Source organism: Chenopodium quinoa, unplaced genomic scaffold (genome assembly GCF_001683475.1).
Source record: "Chenopodium quinoa cultivar QQ74 unplaced genomic scaffold, ASM168347v1, whole genome shotgun sequence".
Lineage (NCBI taxonomy): Eukaryota > Viridiplantae > Streptophyta > Magnoliopsida > Caryophyllales > Amaranthaceae > Chenopodium > Chenopodium quinoa.
In genome coordinates this window covers 13,861,454-13,884,307 of record NW_018743292.1, presented here as the reverse complement: position 1 = coordinate 13,884,307, position 22,854 = coordinate 13,861,454, and the positions used below count along the sequence as shown (strand labels likewise).

Here is a 22,854-nt window from a genome sequence, read left to right as displayed (position 1 = left end):
ATTTTATTTTTTCCTTCCATGGCAACTTCCAATCAATCTCTTATTCCTAATGATGAACCGACAAAAAATGCAAAAAAAAAAAAAAGTTGAACATTATTCATTGAAAAAACGAATAATGTAGAAGTATAACGAAAAAATTACAGAAATAACCATATGATTTCATCAAAATCGCAATAATAATCCACAACCGTAGTAATAATCGTAAAGTTTCAGCAAATTCTCAAAAATAAACCCAAAATATGATAAAAATCGCAATAATAATCGAATATGGAAATAAACTATATAAAAACAAAATTTTCTACTCAAAAATCAATGAAAATATGAACTGAATAACAAAAACAAACACAGAAATTCAAAAAAAAAATAAAGAATAGAAATTATAAAATTGAATAACAAATCCTAGTTTTTCATCATACCTTGAAATAGACCAGAAACACGATATTTAGGAAAATTTAATGAAGAATTCGAACAAAATTCATGAATTTTAACAAATTTAATGTAGATTTTGATGAATCTTAACAAATTTAATGGAGAAATTGATGAATCTGGCATGAATGAGAGGAATTGGCAACGAAATTGATGAGAGAAGAGCGAGAAAGACTTGCGGCTAGAGAGAGAAAGTAAATGGTGTAAAAAACGAAGGCAATAAGTGTCATTAATATCATATTCATGTTAAGCGGTTAGATCTACTCTAATCCAACGGTCTGCATTAGTTTTTATATAAAGGAGTATTCTTATATAGAGAAGGGTTCTTATATGAGTCTTATATATATATATATATATATATATATATATATATATATATATATATATATATATATATATATATATATATATATATATATATATATATATATATATATAATTGAGATCATGTGAAAACCAAGGTGAATAATGAGAACTAAGAACCAATCTCAGCCTTTAATCGTGCTCCACCCCTAACGGCTTACCTTTTTCACCCGAATTCATTAATGTCATTTTCGTAATTTTGCGGCTTTTCAAACTTTTTTTTCTTCAGTTTTTTAACTTTTAAGGCATATATATATAAAGTCTAGTTTTTCTATGTGGTTACCCTCTATTATTGACTTTTCTAAGTTGTGCTCACTCCTATTTAATGTTGTAACCTTCAATTACAATTAGTGAATCAACAATGACCTTGCCATTAACGAATTCTGTCTTGTTGATTCAATTACCGTTAGAGGGCCCCTTTCTCCGCATATTAATTTTTTATTTAGATTTGCGTGCTAAAAATGTTTCGCTAAAGGTTTTAGGTGTCATTTTGGTTCTTATAAGTCCAAATTGAGCTTGGATTTTGCAACAAAATAACGTTAATGTCTCATCTTACATATCAAAAAGTGTCACAATTTGTGTATTATTATTATTTTAGCAGTGGAAATTGCTTAGGTAAAGTTTTTGCTATAGTTCCAAAAGATCAGAATTTGCAAAAAAACAAATGTAATGTCTCATTATGTGTGTTAAGAAATAATACAATTGACACTTAAAAACGAGATAATTATATTATTTATTTGCTGATTTTGAGTTCTATTTGAGGCCTTAGGAGTAAAATGACCCCCTAAAACCTTACCTTTACAATTTCTGCTCCTAAAAAATAATGACACGCAAATTTGAGACATTTCTTGATATGCAAAACGAGGCATTTACTTCATATTTTTGTCAAATCCAAGCTCAATTTGGTCTCATAAAAACCAAAATGACCCCTAAACCTTTTAAAAAATATTTTTCAGCACGAAATAGAAAAAAAAAAAATCAATAGGTGGATAATGGGACCCACTAACGGTGATTGAATTAACAAGACGAAATTCGTTAACGGCAAGGTCACTATTGATTCACTAATTATAGTTGAAGGTTACCGCGTGTAACTTTCAAAAGGGGTAAGCAGAGGTTGAAAAACTCAAAAATAAAGTATTACCATGTAGAAAAACCCTAAAAAGTCATAATATATCTAAAAAAAATCCAGATTACCTAATTAATTCATAAAAATGGTGTTATAAATATAAGTAAACTTAACACCGTGTGATGCACGTGTTTTTCTTATTAATTAGATTTAACACGTCTATCATAATAATTATTAAATTAATCCTTGTATATCTTATTCATTTATTACGACATGTTCTGTTTACTTTATTTTACTTATTTCAGGTTTAAAAATTTCATACAAGTCCAGTTTCGGAAATATAATATAAGTTCTGATAAGGGTTACCTAAATTCAAATTGCAACCAGAATTAGTTTTAATAGGGCCTAATAAGTTCAGTAAGTTCAAATAAGTACGGATGAGTGAAAATCAGGTGAATAGAACACATCCTTAGTATAGGTTGGTAGATTAAAAATTATGTGATTGAAATAATGGTGAATGATGTAAGATAATTACAAACTTTATCATTAGAAACTTATACAAATTAAGGTTCACACATATATAAACACTATATATTTTGTAACAATTTCTTTTCATTTTTACATAGGTTTAAATAACAAAACAAACCAATTCTTAAAGAACAAAAGAAAGAAAATAAAATATTTGAAACTATATCTATTTGTTTAACTCAAACTTTTTACGATGACTATTCATCGCCAATACAGGATAATACATGGTTATTGACTGGATCCTTAATTACGATGACCGTTCATCGCGTTTAAGAGTTTCATGATGTTCAACTTTTGAAATATGCTTCTTTGTTTGTACGTATGATTAATCATATTTATATAGGATTCTTAGGCACGTTTATGCTAGTTTTATTCCTTTTTCTTAGTCTTTTTGGTCGATTTTAGGGTCATATATGTTTGCATAAGTTATCATATATTGCTCTATTATGCTCTGTTTGTGTTTTTCTTAATGTTTCATCAAGTGATTTCATAGTCATTTGGACGCTTTTGAAGTGTTTAGAGTTGATTCATATGATTGTTGGATGGAAGCCAATGAATTAAGTTTGTTTATCGAGGATTATATGCTCGTAGACGTTGATTTTGATTAGTGTGTACATGGGCAATGAAAATAGTGTAGGGAATTTTTCATCGCCTCACCTGTGGGTCATGTTTTTAAGTATGACGGCGCTCCAAGGGAAAGAAGCTAAAGAAACAGAGTCGCCAACAAGTTTTAGGAACTTGTAAACCGTTCATGATTATGAAGGTTATACCCCATTCACAATCATAGAGATTGCTAACTCCATAGTGGTCCAGAACCATGACTGAATGTTCGGGGATGATGGTACGAATTTGACTTAAGAGAAGTCAAACCCGCCCCAAATAGGCCTTTACTTAATTCTTTTGATATCCCTAAACCTGTTTAATCTACGTTGGTTGATTATTAATACACAATCAAATCTAATATTGGTGATCACTTGTATTAAAATCATATTAAACCCAAATCCAATTATTAATTATCTTATTAGGCGTGATTTCAAGTACAAATCCCCTTTAAACTTGCAAAAAGGGGGCGTGATCAAGCAATAGCAATAAATCATGAATAATCAAGCAACATATGATTAATATCATCATCATAAAAACATTGTTAGTAGTAAGATCCTAGGCATGATACTAAACAGATTAATAACAATACTAGCATGTCACTAATAACAAACTCAAAGCGTTATCCTAAACATGATACAAGAAATCAAAATCAAACATCCTAAACATGATACTAGAAATCAAAATAACATCCTAAATATGAATTCTACTCCAAAATCAAAAGAATAATTAAGTAATTAAATTACTTACTTCGATGCCTCGACCTTCTTACTATTAAAACAATACGCATGTTAGTAAACTTCAAGAAAGCGAAATCAATAAAGTAAATAATAAACTAAATTAATTAAGAATTGAAATATAGATTTGGGACCAAACCCTCAGAACTATCAACCTTTCACGTCGAGGTCGAAGACAATGTCAAGTATGGTTTGGAGTATTCAAATCTCGCAAAGGAAGTATTGTGAATGATTTGAATGAATCAAAGAGGTGTTTAGGTTAAGGCTAAGAACATGGGTATTGATGATGATTGATGATAGGTGATTGATAAGGATTGGAGCTAAGGATTCTTGATGGTTGTAGGTGATTTTAAAATGTGGAAACTATTTATAAAGAAAAAGAGAGTCAAAACGATCAGAAAAAGATCAGACTTTGGTACGAGATAAAACTCAATTTGACGCGTCGCGACAGGCTTATCGCGGCGCGTTGGTCTCTATCGCGACGCGACAAGGCTGACGTGACGCGTTGAGCCTGTCGTTTTGCGACGGTTTATAAAGATTGCAAAGTTCGTAAGGAGTTTGGTTTCTGATGGGTTTTCTATGCAAAAGATATCCGAACGTCTTTAAATTCGAATAGAACAAGGATTATTAAAAAGAGAAGTTTTATTCAATCTCAAACTCTTTGATCTTTAAAAGATAAATTAGAACCTTCTAGAAATTTCTCAAAGAATCTCAATTGATTTAGGATTGGGAATATGATCATATAAGGCCTAAAATAAAATATTTGGACTCCATATAATCATAGGGTCATAGTTAAGGTGGACCTAGGCTCGGTTTGGGCTCGATTTAGTATTTTGGCCATAATTCGTTCTTTTTAAGTCGGATTTGAGCTTATAATATATCGTTAGAAAGCTCTTTTCAAACCCCATCCAACTAAGCAATAATTGGACTGAGAAAATGGACCAAAATAATCTGATTTGGACGTTTTTATAATTTGGACACGAAATGAATGATATTGGATTAACACATTTTAGGTAAGGTTAGAAATATGGTCAAGGCTTAAAAAAACTTTGCGAAACTCTTCAACTCTTTACCAAACTCGTCATTCAAAACATGAAAGGTACTCATCATTGGGTTTGGTTTTTGGGAGACACAATCAGATGTCTACACATAGCATCCTCAAGAGGTCACTATGTGCCAATCTAGATTGAATTTGAGTGAAAACGAAGCAAAACACTAATGAATTACGAGGCGAAAAAGGACCCTTAAGCACTGTTTTAGCCATAACTCTAGATATACACATCGGATAGAGGTGATTCAAGTTGGGTTGGAAACTAGACTTGAAGAGCTTTCCAATGATAGGTTGCACGTCTCCATACAATTCCTAGATCGTGAGTTACAGCCATTCGAAGCTATTCTTGCAAATCTGCCAGTCAAGCGCCCAGCCATCGGCGATGGCTTTGCCACACACACGAGCCTTTGAATCTGCATGGCCCACTGGAAAGCCATCGGACGTTGGTCAAACATCGACTTTGTCGCATCCCATGATCACTTGACCAGCGCCGGGCGTGTGGAACATAGTGCTATTCGTCTTCCACTGACTTTGATTCTCCAAGCGACCTATCATAAGACGACCTTTGTTATTTTTATTTCCTTTTTTTTTATTTATTTATTTTATTTAGGAAGAGGCAAAAATATTAATACTTAGAGGATTTTATTTTTCTTCTTATGCTTTATTTTCTAGATTAAATGCTTATTAGTTTTCCTTCTCCATTGTTAAACCCTAGTTATTGCTCTTCATTAATTCAATCATTGAGGTACTTTAATCTTTCGTTCTTTATTTTATTAATTATGAATTCTAGTTTATTTATCTCTTTTATTTTGTTTATTTCAATTATGAATGAGTAGTCATTTTCTAAGGCTAAGTGAGGGAAGCCATGTTTATACCTTGATTATTTGTGCTTAATTATTTATAAATTTATGAATTAGGGTTTGAATGATTTCAATTGATTTGTGCTTTATTGTTTGATTCATGTAATTGGCCAATATCTAGAGTTGATTATTTAGCTAATAAAAATTAGAATTGAAAGATCATATTTTTAGAGGCTTAATTACAATTGGCGAATTTGATTATGTTAGCGACCAAACTACATATGTTAATTCGTAAGCGTTAATTCCCGACCGTAGCATTAACACTTTAATTATTCGACCTAGTTTATTTATTAATGGAGTGTTTGCATTTCTTGGATTGGTATAAGCATAGTTGACTGAACGTATGCTCAAGACTTTTATTTGTTTGAGAACAACCTTATTTTCATTATTGTCCTAGTTTAGCTAATTGATATCAAATCACTCTTCGTTTATTGAAATAGTTTATAATAATTGGGCAAAAACTAATAGAACATGTCTCCCTGTGGGATTCGACCCGTATTTGCTAAGTCTCTGCTAACAACAGACAATGTGCACTTGCGGTATAACTTTTTATTCATCAACGTAAAAGTTGTTAAAATTGTACATTAAATAATTTGTGTAGAATTGACATTAGATGGGTTTATATAGGAATGGAAAAAATGTTGAATTTAAAGTGGTGATAAATTTTTATAATTGAATATGATAAACTTTGTCAATGCACAATTTAATCTTTTAGTCGAATCAATGATAAATGTTGAAAGGATTTAGGATTTTTTATTAGTTATTTTTAGTATATAAATTTTATTATAATCACATTTCATAATTCATTATTATTTTTATTTAATCAAATTTGAACATTTTTTACGTGATTTATATTTTTTAAGTTTAATAGTTTTTTACTTTTAATATATATTTTATTATAACCACTTATTATTTTTTTTTCTATATTTTAATTGAACGTAATTTTCAATTTAATATTTATTCAAAAAAAAATAGTGACACAGAAATCCTACGTGGCGCTCTTAAATCTCGGAAAAAACTCTTTTTTATATATGAGATAGATTAGATTAGATATTAGATTCGTCTTTTAATTACTTACACTATCTAACGTATTCTTTTTATATACTATACATGTAATCAATATTGAAATGAAAAATCTGTTGTGTATATATATATCGCATATCAATAACAAGATAATATGCTCAAAATATTTTGTGCTAATGAGTGCTATAGAAATTATTAGGATATTTGTTATTATATTACCATCATATAGTAGTCAAACCAAATTTGGTGACATTAGAGCCTTAGTGGCGGGAAAGAGGATGACCAAGAAAATATAGGAGCCCAGAAAAGAGGATGGTATAGATATTATGCTAGTTTTGAGGATGTTGTCGCCCCAAAAAGAGCTTCATCACCACACATTCTTCGATCTTTTTCTTCTTCTAAAAATTCTAATTTAGATTTCTTTGTTGAGAATTTTCATGCCTTTGTTTGATTTCGATTTTGTTTTAAATTGCTTTCTTTTTTAGAATTATTACAAATTCTTTATACTAAAAGGATTGATTCATGAATAGGAAATTGCTTTGTTATTTTTACAATTTGTAAAAAACTTCCTATCTTAATTTTTATAATTGCACCTATATTGCAAAAAGGTTAATCAGTAGGTTGAATTTTGTATTAATTCCAAAAATAACATCATTTTACTAATGAAAAAGCTTGAGAATATTAGATTATCATGCTATGTATTTAATATTAAAACATAAGATGATTGATGGGTTCGAAATGAATATCGTTTTCATCGTTAAAAAAAAAGTGAGGGTGACATTAACGCATTTTTGCATCTCAACTTCAACAAAGATAAGAAATTCCAATAATAATGTTTGTATTGTTGTCGTTATGATTGCGGAAGGGTGTTAAATATGCTACGTAATCAAATCGAAAAATATATTTGTGCGATATTTCCATACTGATTAGGTAATAATCTCTTGTATAAATAGTTATTTATGGGTTGTAAGTGCGTAACGAAAGCAAATAGGTAGAGATTGAGAAATATTACCTATAAACATAGGCAAGCAAAATAGAAAAAACATGTAATAGGAGGGTTAATATGCAGGGATAATGTAGAATGAATATGACTCCTTGTTAGGATGTTTGTGAACGATTGTCTAGCACTTATATATATAGCTGAAGATAGAGGTTGAAAGAAATGGTAAAATATTTTAGACTTTGTTGTATTTAGAACTTTTTAGTAATCTTAAGTTGTTTCTAGTTGCTTCCAGCTTCAATTTTTTTTTTTTTTTTTTTTTTTATTTTTTTTTTAATGTATCATGAATAGCACAAGTTTGTATATAAGTCCAGAAAAATCAGCAGTCACTAACCTTATTGATTTTTTTTTGTAAGCTTCTAAAACACGCATAAAGAATTCACCCTAGAAAATTTAAGACACACTCAACATGGTGGATAATTAATTCAAAAATGTAAAAATTTGATATTAGAAGTCAATTATTAATATAAAAATGTCAAAACATGACAATATAATGTTAAAATCTGATACAAATCTGAAAAAAATCTGATAGTGTGAATGTTGGACTCACGGTGAGTCCGGCCTCACACAATACCTGTAGAAGGGTATTGGCATAACACATGCAATGTTTATTATTAGTCCTTGTTTTACTACACTCGTCTCAATTTACCTACTTATTTATTTTTTACTAGAACGTACCCGTGCTAAAGCACAAACTATATATATTTTTTGCGACGAAAAATAATCTTTGAATAACTTTAGGGTAGTTATGGGTGGTTTTTAATAAAAAGTAATTAGTTTTTTGTAAAAAAAAAATTATATAGAAGTGGAAGCTATTTTTTTTTTGTAATAGAAGTTATCCAAAATAAAAAATGAGTGCATTTTGAGAATTGGAGTTTTGGAGTGCTGTGGATAAAAGTTGGGGAAAAAAACTTTATGATGTGCTGCGGATAAAGTTATGGCGTGTTTGGAAAAATGTAGCTGTGGCAACTGTTAGCTGTGATAGTAGTTGTTAACTATATGTGTAGCTATTAGCTATCAACTAGATGTTAGATGTGAAAATAAATAATTAAGTAGGAGTGTTTGGTAAACTGGCTGTTGACTAAACTATTAGCTGTGAAATTATAAAATTATAGAAGAAAAATTCCAACAGTGTAGGCGTCATTCGAAGTGTGCCTCCTTAAGCATGTTGTGAATATGCTTGGCAATCATAGGAAGTGAGAATTGACATTATACGATTAGGGACAAGGAAATTAGTGAGCCGCCAACAAGCGTTTAAGGAACTTGTAAATTGTTCATATATCATTAAAGGCAACCACGAAAAGGGACAAAACTGAAGGCAACAACGATTTGATCCATGAAGGTTACACCCATTCATAATCGAAATTACTAACTTCAAATGGTTCGGAACCACAAAAGGAGGATCGAGGATGATGGTATGAAGTGAGTCATGGAGTCACATTCGCCCGTATTGGCCTCTACTCGATTCTTATAGTGAAAAATATTTTATGCGGTATCAAAGGCATACAAACAAATATTCAATTTGCTCCAAACTAAATTAGGCTAAATTGGTTAAATATAGTGCACACATAACTCTAAAATATTTGTGATCACTTCAATTAACAACAAGATTAAAAAGGAACCTAAATCGGTCGTCCAAATTAATTTATTAGTCGTGATTTTCAATTACATATTCATGATTAAACATGCAAAAGGGTGATCAATAAAACAATAGAATAAACATTAATATTGGAAGCAATTTAACCATAACATTGTTAGTCAAATCAAAGCATAATAACCCTAATCATGATACTAGCAATAAAAATAAAAATAAGAGTAATAAGTAAATAAATTACTCACGTTCCGCGCTTCTTTAAATTGCTACATCATAAATAAAACGTTAGTAACTTCAAGAAATATAATAAATAAAATTGAAATTAATTAAATTAAAGTAGAATTGATTTAATTGGTCTAAACCCTTAATCGGTTATACCTTTCACACCTTGGTGTAAGTTGTATGGAACTTCGAGTATTGTATAGACTCCTTGCCTCTTTGGAATGCTTAAGGGAGGAATGATGTAATTAAGAAGGCTAGGTTTAAGGCTTAGAATGAGAGAGATGAGAGAATGAGAATGTGTTTTGCTATCCCAAAACTCGTAAATGAGCTTCGTATTTATAAAGAAAAATGATGGAGTGAGCTACGGAACCCTAAAAACGAGTCGCTTTGAAAGAAAAAGGTACCCCGTCACGGCACAAGTACCGTGGCATGATACAAATTTTATCAATTTTAAAGAAAAAACGCGTTAAGAAAGAATATGGGAAGATCTTAGTGCCGTGGCATGGCAATAGTACTGTCGAACGGTACATAGTACCGTGGCGCGTTAATTTCTAGTTTTTACGCGTTTTTAAAACATCTATAACTTTTGATCCATAATTTGGAATAAGGCATATAAATATCATTGGAAAGATCTTTAAGTCTACTTTCCAATTCAATTGAAATAAGGTCAAAAGCTTTTGTAGATTTTAAGATACGGCCGTTTTAGTGCAAGGGTATCGGTTTTGGGCCGAGTTTGGTATTTCGTTCATATCTTTTTCGTTATAGCTCGGAATTGGGCTTATGATATATCGTTGGAAAACTTCTTTCAAGAACTATCCAACCAAATAATATTTGGATCAAAGTTATGGGCCACAAAATCAGTTTTGTCCGTTTTTTGGTTATGGTCACGAAAAGAGAAAGTTGGGTGATGGTTTGTGGATTAAATGGAAATATGTTGAGCTATGGATATGGTTTTAATCACTCCAAACATTAAATACTCAAACCGATCATGGCGGTGAAAGGTTATTCATCACCGGGTTTAGTTTTTGGGAGACATTTTTAGGTGTCTACAAACAGCTACCCAGCTTTTCACAAAAGCTACTCCAACTACTAAACTCTACTCCCACTACTACATTATCAAACACGAATATTTTTTTACAAAGTAATATGTTGAATAAGTTAAACCACTAAAAGTTCCTCAAAAACTAGTGCCAAACACGCTCATATTGGAGTGTTCCAAAGTACTTGCCGTTTTCCTTACCTTTTCTACCGACTTAAATCATATAACAATCAACTCATTTTTTTTTTGTCTAATTGTTCATTTGCATAAAATCTATGCAAATAATTTCGACTATTGAACAAGGGACCTTTTCTTTTGTTACGGAGTATTGTTGTTTTCGTTGTCAAACATGTTCAAGGGTTTAAAGTTGATTGACACACAACTATCCTATTTCATGTGATTAGATCTTTTGCTCCAATTACATGCTTGGACATACTTTTGAAATTGAAGAAGATTCAAATCCTATCCTTTCAATTGTGGGACACACATACTACTCCCTCATAAATCAGATAACTCTCCCTACATTTCATTACCATCATTATTATCAATATTATCAAATATGTTTTTTTTTTTTTTTAAAAAAAAAAAAGTCAAAATCTCACTCGCAACTTCACAAGTCATATTTTTCCACTTTACCCACGCTTTAATAAAAAGTAAAACACACTCCCAAATAATCAACCTTAACCACCTCAACCCAAATCCAACGGCCCAAAATCCTCCAAAATAATAAAAAAAACCTAATAATTTTTTTTTTCTTTTTTCTCAATTTATTTATTGAAATCAATTCTCCAAAAAATAAAAAAAATAAAAAAATCCCTAAAAAAATCTTCATCTTCTTCTCTCTAATGGAACCGAATGAACAAAGCGGACTAACCTCTTACTACCACCCACATCAACACCCTCACCCTCAACAACAAAAACCCTCTTCCACTCTCTCTCCTCCTCCGCCGTCTTCCTCCGGCGCCGGTGGCGGTAATTCTCCGGTCACTAATGGAATGTCCGACGGTACTGCCGGCGCACTGTACCCTCAAACTGTAGCCGGTAAAGCGCCGGCGACATCGGAGCCTCAGCGAAGAAAAAGAGGACGGCCGAGAAAGTACGGAACCCCTGAAGCTGCCGCCGCTGCGAAAAGGGCCGCCGTTCCCTCTTCTATTAATAAGTGGAAAGAACAACAGCATCACCATTTTATTCATGGGTCTTCTTCTCACTCCTCTTCTGCTTCTTCTAAGAAGTCTAATTTAGTTTCTGTTGGTGAGAATTTTGGTGTTTTTGTTTTATTTTTTTTGTTTATTGCAATTGTTAATATGAAAAGGGTTTTTTAGCTTTTGATTTTTATTTGTTTAATTAATGTAGGTCTTGTCTCCATAGTTCAGACAACTTGTCTTATTAATAATATGAAGAATAAGATTTGTTTAAAGATGATATTTTTTATGGTGTTTTTGATAATTGGGGGCATTGCTGTTTTATTTTCTCAATTTGTAAAAATTTTTATTTGTAAAGGTGTTAAGAAATGTTTTTAATGTGCCAGATCGAATTCTTGTGGTAGAGCAGTAAGTTGAAGAAGCTGATGTCTCTGAGTTAATTGTTTCCTCACATGTCAAAATGATAATAATTGAGTGAGGGACTTAGGGTGTGATCAATTCACTTGATTTTCACTATCTTATATTATCTGAGCTTAATAAACCTTATTAAAAGTTTAAAACTTAGTTGAGTTGTAATTTAAACTTGGGTAACCCTTACTAGATCTTATCATAACTTATTTTTCTTGAACCTAAAATTACGATATTTGAAACAAATTAAGTGAACAGAATAGAGATAGCTGTAAAATATATTATGTTGTATGAATTATTGATTTTTATTTTTTTTCTTCCGTGAAAATGCTTTATGCAGGTGGTCAGGGTTTTACACCGCATGTCATCAATGTACCTTCTGGAGAGGTATGAAATTTTAATTTGGTATAAAAGCACCATTATTTGTTGAATGTGATATTCTAAAAGTATATCTTTTTACTATGTTATTGTTTTGTATTGTCAAGGGTAGCATTTGTTTAGGATAGGGAGAGGAGAAACTAATTATCTTTGTGCTAATGTTACGGAGAGGGGTAGAAAACTATGTTTTAAGGAAAGTTTGAAGCATGAGCATGGAAATAGCATTGAATTGGTGATAAGCATCAGCTCCTTTTGTTTGTGGATATGAGGTTTCAATATAACTGTCATCTGAACTTTTGATTTGTGGCCAGATGCCCCAAAGACGATGTTCATTATAGGATGATAAGTGAGTTTAAATTCGTGTGAGCTTAATGCCCTGTATGTATTGAATTGGTCTAGTAGAGAGGAGTTTCTGAGTTGAGAAGACTGGTGAGTATACACAACTTCCTTTACAATAACACGTGAGGCTTTTCGAAAGATATTAAATTGTATTTTGTATGGTCTAGACTCTGCAGAATGCAGCAATATCTTTTTGGAAGATGTACACGGGTTTTTAAACCTTTTTTTGGTTATGTAACGTACTGTGCTACTACCTAAGGATGTTGTTGTGCTGTTTTTCCCTAGTACATTTTCTTGGAAAAAAATAATTATGAATTGGGCCTAAAAGCTTGAATTCCGTGAAAAAGATGAATACATCTATGGTTAACCAAATCACCAATTCACCATATTGAAGTAATCATAGATGCTTCATTTTTTTTCTTGCCATGGTAATGGTTATCAATTTTACTGAAGCAATGGGTGGGTGTGTGGAGACAAGAATCCAAAGCTTAATGCTGTAATGAAGTTGCTTTTGGGGGATTTGTGGTAGACACCAATGAGTACTCCATTACGAATAACTTCATAGCTGAATCTGATATTACAACTCTCATCTTCAAAGACGGTCATCCTTGAATAAGTGGCTGACTGGTAGATTCTTTCTTGATCCGCATTTCTTTCAATATTTATATTTTTCCTGTTTATCCTAGACATTTAGAATGCGATGGAAATTGGGTATTCTTTCTATACCAAAAGCTTTCTTGCTATTCATTTAATTATTCACCGGACCCATATCGCCATTGTTGGATTGCTGTTCTTGCTCCTATTTGATCTAAGCTGTTTTTTTCTGATGTTTTCTTTGACTCTAGCTTCCTGACATAACTTGCAAATACTTCCAACTTCCATACCAGCTATCTAGAAGTTGATTTTAGTTCATGCTGAAAGTTGAATTCTTGAAACTGGAAGTGATTGTGGCCCAATCATTGGAATGAGATGAGTGATCGGTTTCAAAAATTTTCATTCTTAGTTCTAAGCTTTATAATTCAATTTTGCAAGAGTTAAGCAAAGATCAATGGATCCAGTAACTTTTCGGAAGTTTTCTTTCCCTTATTTTCATAAACTTTTAGATAAGAAAGAATTTTTCCTCACCTCAATGTTTTGCTTTTGTATAGTTGTTGATTTGAAGAGCTAGTCACAATTTTGGTGGCTGTCTTGAATGAAGAGATTACTGCAACACTTGGAAATTCATGTGCAATTAGAAGAACCTAAAAATGTAATCCCTCCAATCCAATTTCAACTTCCAGTTAGGCTTCAACACGCATATAAAGAAAAAGAAACAGAGTTAATGTTATGGAGACAATCAAGAGTTTGGAATGAGGATCAAGGAGTGGAGCGATGGTTAGTCCCTCCATCTCCCCCCGGTGTGACCCAGCACCCTTCTTGTGATAGGAGGGGCACCCCGTATCTTACCGTAAACATCAAAAAAAAAAAAAAAATCAAGAGTTTGGAATAGTGAGGCTGGTGTTTATTTGGTATATAGGGGCTTGTTTCCCTTTTAGCTAACCCAAAATTTATCTAGGACGACCTGTATAGTTAAGTAGAGGCTTATTTGTGACAGAGGGATTAAGTGAATATGTGTAGAGTCAAAATGAAGGTGAGAGGGGAGTAGATGATATGTCAATTGTAAAAGTGTGATTTAGCAACCAAAAAAATGGATTAAGACTTTAAGGAGAAGAGGATTGAGTGGGTCAATTGTAAAAGTGGGATTGAGTGAATATGTGTAGTGTCAAATTGAAGGTGAGAGGGGAGAAGATGATGAGTCAATTGTAAAAGTGTGATTTAGCAACAAAAAAAAAAAAGGTTTAAGACTTTAAGGAGAGGAGGACATGTGGCTGTTGAGGTTTGTCTTTTGATGTGGAAGTTTTATTGTATTTTGCTCAATGGTAAATTTTGCCCTAATGAAACGTCCTAAATCCTAAGTATTTTTCTTAGAAGGGAGGCTGTTTTGTAGACTTGCCGTACTTAATTAGGTCCGTGGATGAGAGGTCCTAGTGATGATTCTAGGGTTGTGCTATGACTTGAGCAAGTGATCTATGCATATTGTTATACCAATTAGTTTACAAGGGAAGGCATTATTGCATACTTATCCGCTTATTAGATACAACATCCATTGTAGTTGTAAATTAGTGATGTGGTTGTTTTGTTAAGATTACAGTTGAACCTGGCTTTAATTCAAAATTCAACTTAGTGGTTGTTTAGTTGACTCTAAATACATTGGAAGTTCTGAAGTACAAATTTCAGGGAAGTAAAAGTTCGAGTTGTTTGGTTGGAGCTTCCTTGGAACTTGGAAGTTCTTCTATTACAAAGTGGGGGAAATTGCTTATCCAGTCACCTTTAGGTAATTAGAACTTTCCTTGGGAATTTCAACTTTCTAAACAATTTTGCTCACTTCTTAAGAATTGAAACTCAATGGGTATTGAAATTTCAAGGGAAGTGTAACTTCGTACATGCATTTTACACTTTAAATATATGATGAGAGTGACGGTCTATTCTAAACTACTACCTCTGTTTTTTATTAGTTGACACGTATTCCATTTTGGGAAGCTTTCTTTTAGTTGACACGTTTCTATTTTGAGTAAACTTTGTGTTGTTAAATGGCAATTTTACCCTTTTTTTTTTCTCTTTCCCACAATAGTCTCTCTCCTCTCTTCCTTAACTGCCTACCCACATTCTCTGTCTCTCTCCTCTGCCATGGCTATGAGCACCACCGTACCATGGTAAGATTGGTAACCTGATGATAGAAGAACCGGCGAACGAAGCCCTGTTGAATGGCGGCAACACCATTTCAATTATTTCTCTATCCTCTCTCCTCTGTTACGAGCACCACCATGGACACCACAATTGCATTTTCTCACTACTCCTTCACCATTAGATCTCAGATTTCTCCCTCCTCTCATTCCCCTCCTTTCTTCTCGGACTATGAACAGGGTTATGGGGATCCTTACAATGGTAAATTTGAGGGTAGTTCTTGTAATTAGCTTGTAAAAAAGGCTAACATTTCATTGTAGGGCTTGATTGGGGTTTTATATGCCGCCATTGTTGACATAATGACATTAAGAGCTAATTTTAATGTTGAGATACGGATCTAAGAATTGTAAAATTGTGATGCCGACGTCGCCTGAGAAATCTCCATTGAAGAGATCGAAAGTTTAACATTTTGCTTTTATTTGGTTTTGAGTATTGTGGGAGATGTTTGAATATAATATTGGTTTGCAGAATTTTCAGTCGGAAAAAGAGCCAAAGAAGATGAGGTCAGATGGTATTGAAGGTGGTGAGAAGGAGGTTGAGGAGTGGAGGAAGGTGATGGTGGAGGTGGTGGTGGTGGGCCTGGTAAGCTAGCTTGGGGGGCGCTAGAGTAGTAGTGTAGACAGTAAGTTGGGGTAGGAGTAATCAATAAAGTAAGGGTATTTTTGTATTTTCTTTTGCTCTCCTACCTCTTCATTCTTGGATTATTTAAATTTCTGTGGTCATAGTAGTCCATATGTTTTGTCTGATTTCACTTTGCTGGGTCTCAAAGTTCGTTTTTGATGCTTTAAATGACTGGGGAATATGTTGGCAGTTTCGCACTGTGACTTGAAAGTGCATATTCAACTTGTTTGTTTGGATGACAAGTTTTGTGTAGTATTTACAAGGAAATATTGATTAGAATGATTTCAACTTTTGGGTATCCATCCCACCTTTTTGATTAATTAGAAGAAAATTTTTTTGCTCAACTTTATCTTCTTAGTCCTTTATAGTGACTACATTTCTGGTAAATGGGTTTATTGTTTTCCATGTTAAATTTATACTTCCTCCGTTCTACAAATATTGCGACAATTAACATTTTAGGAAGTTTCACATATATTGCAACATTTCCTTATTTTTACATGTTTTCTCTCTTTTTCTCTCATCACATGGGTCCTTTTTTTAATTTCTCTCTATCTCTCTCCTCTTCTTAAAATCAGTGTCTTAACCCCATGTTACACTATTTGTGGAACAGAGAAAGTATTTAATTAGAATTTTTTAATGAAAGATGACTTTCAATGCTCACATTGTCAGGTTCACCTAACCCGACACCTCCATATTGCCACCGGAAACCCTATAAGATACCTACATTGGTTACTGTCACCTAGCTTAGTAGCGTACCTAGATTTTATTGCCCTCCTTAGCCATTTGTTTGTTATGCCTGTTTATGTTATCATCACCTCCAAGTATAGCCGACAATCGTGTCGTGTTCGAAATTAAATGAGTTATTAGCCTCAACACTAACCGACCCTTTTAATAAACGTACCGTGTCATGTTGACCAGTTTAATTTAATGTATCGGAAACCCTTGACACTAACCTGCTTTTTTTTGTGTCCGATTCGTGTTGTATTATGTGAAAAAGTATTAGCCTCGTTCAATATACTATCAATAATTCTGTAAACCATAAGCATTTTTCTTAGGCTGGCTTTGTTGTGTTAATTTTGTTTTAGAAATCTCAACACTAACCCAACCTAACCTGTTTAAGTACGTGTGTCGGGATGTGTTGACCCGTTTAATTAAACATGTCGAAAACTCTTTTGACACTAATCCGGTTTGTTGGTGTCCGGTTCATGTCATGATATGTTGTCGTGTCGCGTTAGCTTTTGCCACCTCTTTTCAAGCCAACTTTGATTATCGGATCATGTATGAGTGTTAGGCTTGGGTATGTGTTCAAGAATTCATGGAAATTTCTCTAGTGTTACTTGTTACATTCACGAGTTTTACCCTTTTGGCCAAGTATTGAAGTGTTTATGTCCATCCTTCTATGGAGCGTCAAGTATCTGATATTTATGTTTGAGCTGATTTGAAAGCATGTGTATCATATAGCTTACCACCACCCTCAGTTCCACTCACACATACTCTCTGCCCCACTCCCTCCCTCCCAAAAAAAAAAAAAATTCTTCTCCAGTGTTGTCCGCCATCCTTTTTATTTCCTGCCATTCTATTTTGACTGTCATCACCATCACAACACCCTTTTTCCACCGCTACTATTGTGATTTTTCCTATATTAATGCTCCATATCTCCTTTTCAACCTGTAGCCCCAAAGCCATTGCCAGCATCACCATAGTAACCACCATCCTTTTTACTATAATCTCTATTTTTCCTTTTTATCTAACTGCTAGGACTGCTTTTGGCTTCCAATATTTTATAGTTGAAATTTGGTAGATAGTGCCAGACACTAAAGGTCACTTTTGCTAACATACTACTACCTTCTTTTTATTTATTTATATAAATTTTAAATGCTATAATCGACTGTTTTCTTAAATGCAACACTTCCTTAAATGGAATCACTTTACTCTATTTATTCTCTCTCCTCACATGGTCTCCACTCCTAGTCCACTCATACTTTTTTTTTTTATAAATATTCTCTTCTTTAATATCCCTTATTTTACATAAACTATTCACACACTATTACTTTTATTATAATTATTATTATTTTTAATTAAAAAATTTCCCTGACGAACCCAACTTACAGAATATATTAACAAATTCAACTCAACCGCATAAAACTCCATGCTGGTTTAAGTGTTGCATTTAAAATAAAAAAACAGAGGGAGTACTTAGTTGGGAAAAAACGAGTTGTTTGTCTCTTTGTTACTATATGAGAGACATGGGTGGAGATGGCTGTAGCCAAAAGTTGGATGGGGGAGGGCAAGGTGTTGGTCGTGAGATTGCAAATAGTTTCTCTTTAATGATTATTAGACCTCTAATTAATCTTGTTATTAGCATCTCTATATAGTATATAGCTCAGGTACGGAAGTTTCGAAATACTATCAATATTGGAGCTACTTCTACCCTCTTTCATAACGGATAGGAGTCTTAATTAAGGACGCAAAAAGTCGATAGAGATTATCATCATTATTAAAGATTCTTTTCGTTTTATCTAATACTCCACAGATTGGTATAGATTCGTAAGAATTAGAGCAATCAATAAGAAGGAGACCTTTCAACTCTCACCATTCCGAAATATAATGATGGAAACTATTTATTGATTCTATATCACTCATACAATACAACTCATATCTACAACTATGTAATTGATATTGTCTCTGAATTTGAATCATTATCATTTGAACCAATGAATAAATAATCAACACGTCTTTTTTATCAACACATATTTCACACTCCGACATATTAGTTGAAAGAGCATCAGGATCTTTTAATTCTATTGTGCTTGCTTGTAGGTTTAGTTTATCATTTAAAGGGTAATAGGGCATACAATATCAATCTTTAAATTTATGGTAATTTTTTAAACACAGGATGTCGGCCAGAAAATTATGTTATTTATGCAACAAACAAGAAAGGAATTATGCATCTTGTCAGCTTCTGGTTCTATCTCTAATGCATCTCTTCGGCAGCCAGCAATTTCTGGAGGCAGTATTGCATATGAGGTACATTAAATGTGTTTTTCCTTTCCTTTTTTAATCAGTTCAGAATAGGTACTTAATTGAGACTCTTTCGTAGTCTCCATACAATTGTTTTGTGTTTTACATATCCATTTTTCTTGGATTCTTTATAATGAAATATCACCCGCTAAAATAGTCTTAACTGTCACATTAAGTTTATGTAGTTGATTATGTTGCTTTGCGTCCCCTGTTAGGACTCTCACTCAAATTGGTTGATCTTGTACAACTGCTCCTTTTATCTACTGTATTCCACATTTCCATCGCCACCAGTTTTTTTTTTCATGTTCTAGAGCTGTGTTAGATGCAGTTGTGCTATGGCAATGAGCATTTAGTTATATTTTTTGTCCAGACACCAGAGTGGAGAATTTGCTTAAAGTTTGTGAACATCTCTGTTGTTATAATATGAAAGTAGAAGAATAGAGTTCCAATACCCTAAAGTATCTTAATATATTTAGGCAAACGAAGATGGAGGAAATTTGTCATTGAAAGGCTGATATTTCATCTAGTCAGTTAGTAACCCTGGAAAAGCATCTTTTGTAGGCCATTCTTATGATATTTAATTCATGCTCATAGTAAGTACATGGATGGCCGTTGAAAGGTTGATATTTCATCTAATTGGTTAGTAACTTAAGACATTGGTGGCGTGTTAAGTACTTTTTTCCAATGTGCCCTCCTATTTACTACTACCTCCATTTCATATATGTGCAAAATTTACTAAAAATGGCTACTACATATTATGTGCAACAAATGTTTTCTTTTCGTTTTTGAGTTCTCATTTCTCTTTATTTCTTTCCTCATCACATACATCTCTATCTTTCTCTCTCCATTCAACACTCATAAACAAATTTTGTATTGGAGTCTTGTACAAACTCATTTGTTGCACATATTATGAGACAGAGGTAGTATTTAGTTAAAGAAGTTCCCCAAAGCCTTTAGATTTACCAGAAATTAAAAATGGCTGTTATCTACTCTTAAAGATGTGTATCATTGTCTGTGTGTGAATTATAGCTGCACTGAGGGCTTTAAAAGAGGCTTAGAAGTCTGGGTCTGGAATACAGATGTACTGCACATTAGGGGTGTTCAAGGCAAGCTGTTTCTGCAATTCTGCAAATATAGTGTATCAACCTTGGAAAATTGTTCCTAGTAGTGTGTTAGTAAATACTGTTAAAATGTAATGAGCTGGAATGCTTTGCTCCAGTGTTTGATCAGCAGATACATAGGAAGCAGTTGGGCTTTTGTAATCTATAATAATTAATACTAAAATAGCAACTGCTGACATCATCCTATCCTAAAGTTAGACACATGTCAGGTTGTTATTAAAAATTTTCCCTCCAAAACTATAAATGATGTCCTTATTTTATGATTTTTATTTTATTTTATTAAAATTCTAATCAGCTATATTTTTTTTTTGACAAGCTGAACAACTATATTTTATTAGTATCAATTTTCAAAAAACAGTCTATTCTCTTTAACAATAATAATTTAATTTCTCTGCCTCACATTCCCCTTTCGTCATTCAATTTTTCTATGAGCACTATTTTTTTTAAAAAAAAAAGTATTTGATGTATTATTTGTTTTGGGAATTTCTTTTGTTTATAATTTTGATGTGAAAAAATGAACAAATTTAGAAAATTTTATTTGTTCACATCGTGCATCGCACGAGACTAATCTAGTTATTTAATAAAATTTGCCCCAGTGATTTATTGCCTCTATAGCTCTAGGTGAGTTAGTTGTACTATGGTGTGCTTGAGGCTCCTGAGGAGCTGTAGATGCTTGTGCTACAAGTGGTTCTCTTCTGGGTTTCAAATTACAATGTTGCTGCTTTGTAGCTTCTTTAAACACAACTTTAAGGGATCATACTGCTCTTTGGTTAGCTTGATTTTCTTTTAATGTTCACAAGTACTTGTTAATGTACCTGGAGTTTTGCTGCATATCCTCTTCATTTATGGCTATATGCCTTGATTTTATATTGCTTCAGTATCTCTAGTCCAAATATCTCTACATATGCTGATATGTAAGATAGACATGTGCTTGTGTCTTGTGTGTTGCATGGGATAGCTTACATTATACATTTTGTGCTATTTTTTCAGGGACGTTTTGACATTATTTCACTTACTGGATCATATGTGCGCTCAGATCTTGGAGGCAAGGCAGGGGGCCTTAGTGCATGCCTTTCCACTACAAATGGACAAATTGTTGGAGGTGGCGTAGGTGGTCCTCTAATAGCTGCAGGCCCTGTGGAGGTACCATACATATGCTAATAATACTAACTTTTGGATGTATAAATATACCCGAAATCCCGTTTTTGTTAAAATTGTCTTCATATATGTTTGATTGGTTCTATATACAGGTTATTGTAGCTACCTTTCAGATGGACCCCAAGAAAGATGTTAATGCTGGATTCAAAGGCGATGTGTCTACCAGTACAATGCCTTCTCCAGTTTCAGCGTCAACTGTAGTTTATAGACCAATAGTTGAATCTTCTGGAGGATTTACAGTAGCCACTGGGGGTGATGATCATCAGAATATGGATGGAAATCCGTTTATGATGCAAAGTCAATGGAGAAGTGGAATTAGCTATGATTTGGGAGGTAACGGTTCTTATGCTTGCTTTCAACACGTCAGTTTCCTCTGTGTTCTTTCAAGCTTTTTATCCATTAGGGCCTAGAAACGAGAACTTTGTGCTGTATTGCATGCTGAGGTCTATATTGATACTGAGGCTGAAATTTGTTGCCGTTTTACAGGAAATACTGGCCACAGCTCACATGATTCGCCTGAAAATGGAGATTATGAGCAGATGCCTGACTAGATGTTTGCTTTATTTGGTTGCCAGTCATTTAATACTTTAATCACAGGCTTTCCATGCTCATGAGTTGCTTTGTTAGGTGAAGTTAGATATATATTTCCTATTCATATGGACTACAATTCGATACATGTACAGGTGACTAACAATCTTTCACTCATTTTACTCTCGATTTCTGCCGCTCACGTTGCTGTAGCTTTGATCTTTAACATTTTTAGCGATTGTTAAGCCATTCACATTATATGCCTGTGCATTTTCCACATATGTGAGATGATCCTTTATTTTTTAGATTTCCTTTGCTTATCAGTGATTTCTGATCGCGGTTTGCTGTATGGGGGAAATTTTTGTAATGGTCACATGAAAGGAAACAATAAAGACAACTTATAAATATCAGAATAATATTAATATTGCTACAATGTGATACAAAACTATATTTTCAAAAGATGCATTAGAAGCCATCATATAGGTTTTAGTTGATACAATGTGTGCAAGGGTGCCAAGATTATGATTTTAGCTATAATCAACTTCAAGTCCTACAAATGTCTCACTTGATAACATTATTTGAATTTCTTTGACTTGTCATTTTTTGCGACATCAATAATCTAATATATTTAATGACAGGCGAGATTAAATTAGCGGATCAAATCATTTTATATTATCATTGTATGTTGGATCAAATCAGTGGATCGTAAGATTGTAAATCATATTAAAATCAATTAAGAGTTTATAAGAGACTAAGAGAGGCTAGCTTACATCCTAGATAAGTGCTAGGTTTAAGGACTTTAAGGATTACAATTTACAAAGACTAACCGATATAGTATGTTTTTT

At 33.0% G+C, this 22,854-nt stretch overlaps 1 protein-coding gene across 1 annotated transcript; it reads left to right on the top strand.

The window, feature by feature from the left end:
- Window positions 1-11,059: 11,059 nt before the first annotated feature.
- LOC110737159 (AT-hook motif nuclear-localized protein 14-like) lies at window positions 11,060-22,329 on the top strand. Its single transcript, XM_021917539.1, has 6 exons — window positions 11,060-11,760; window positions 12,400-12,446; window positions 19,077-19,208; window positions 21,314-21,466; window positions 21,574-21,814; window positions 21,968-22,329. The coding sequence occupies exons 1-6, from the start codon at window positions 11,355-11,357 to the stop codon at window positions 22,030-22,032; spliced, it is 1,044 nt and encodes a 347-aa protein (XP_021773231.1). The 5' UTR covers window positions 11,060-11,354; the 3' UTR covers window positions 22,033-22,329.
- The last annotated feature ends 525 nt before the right edge of the window (window positions 22,330-22,854 follow it).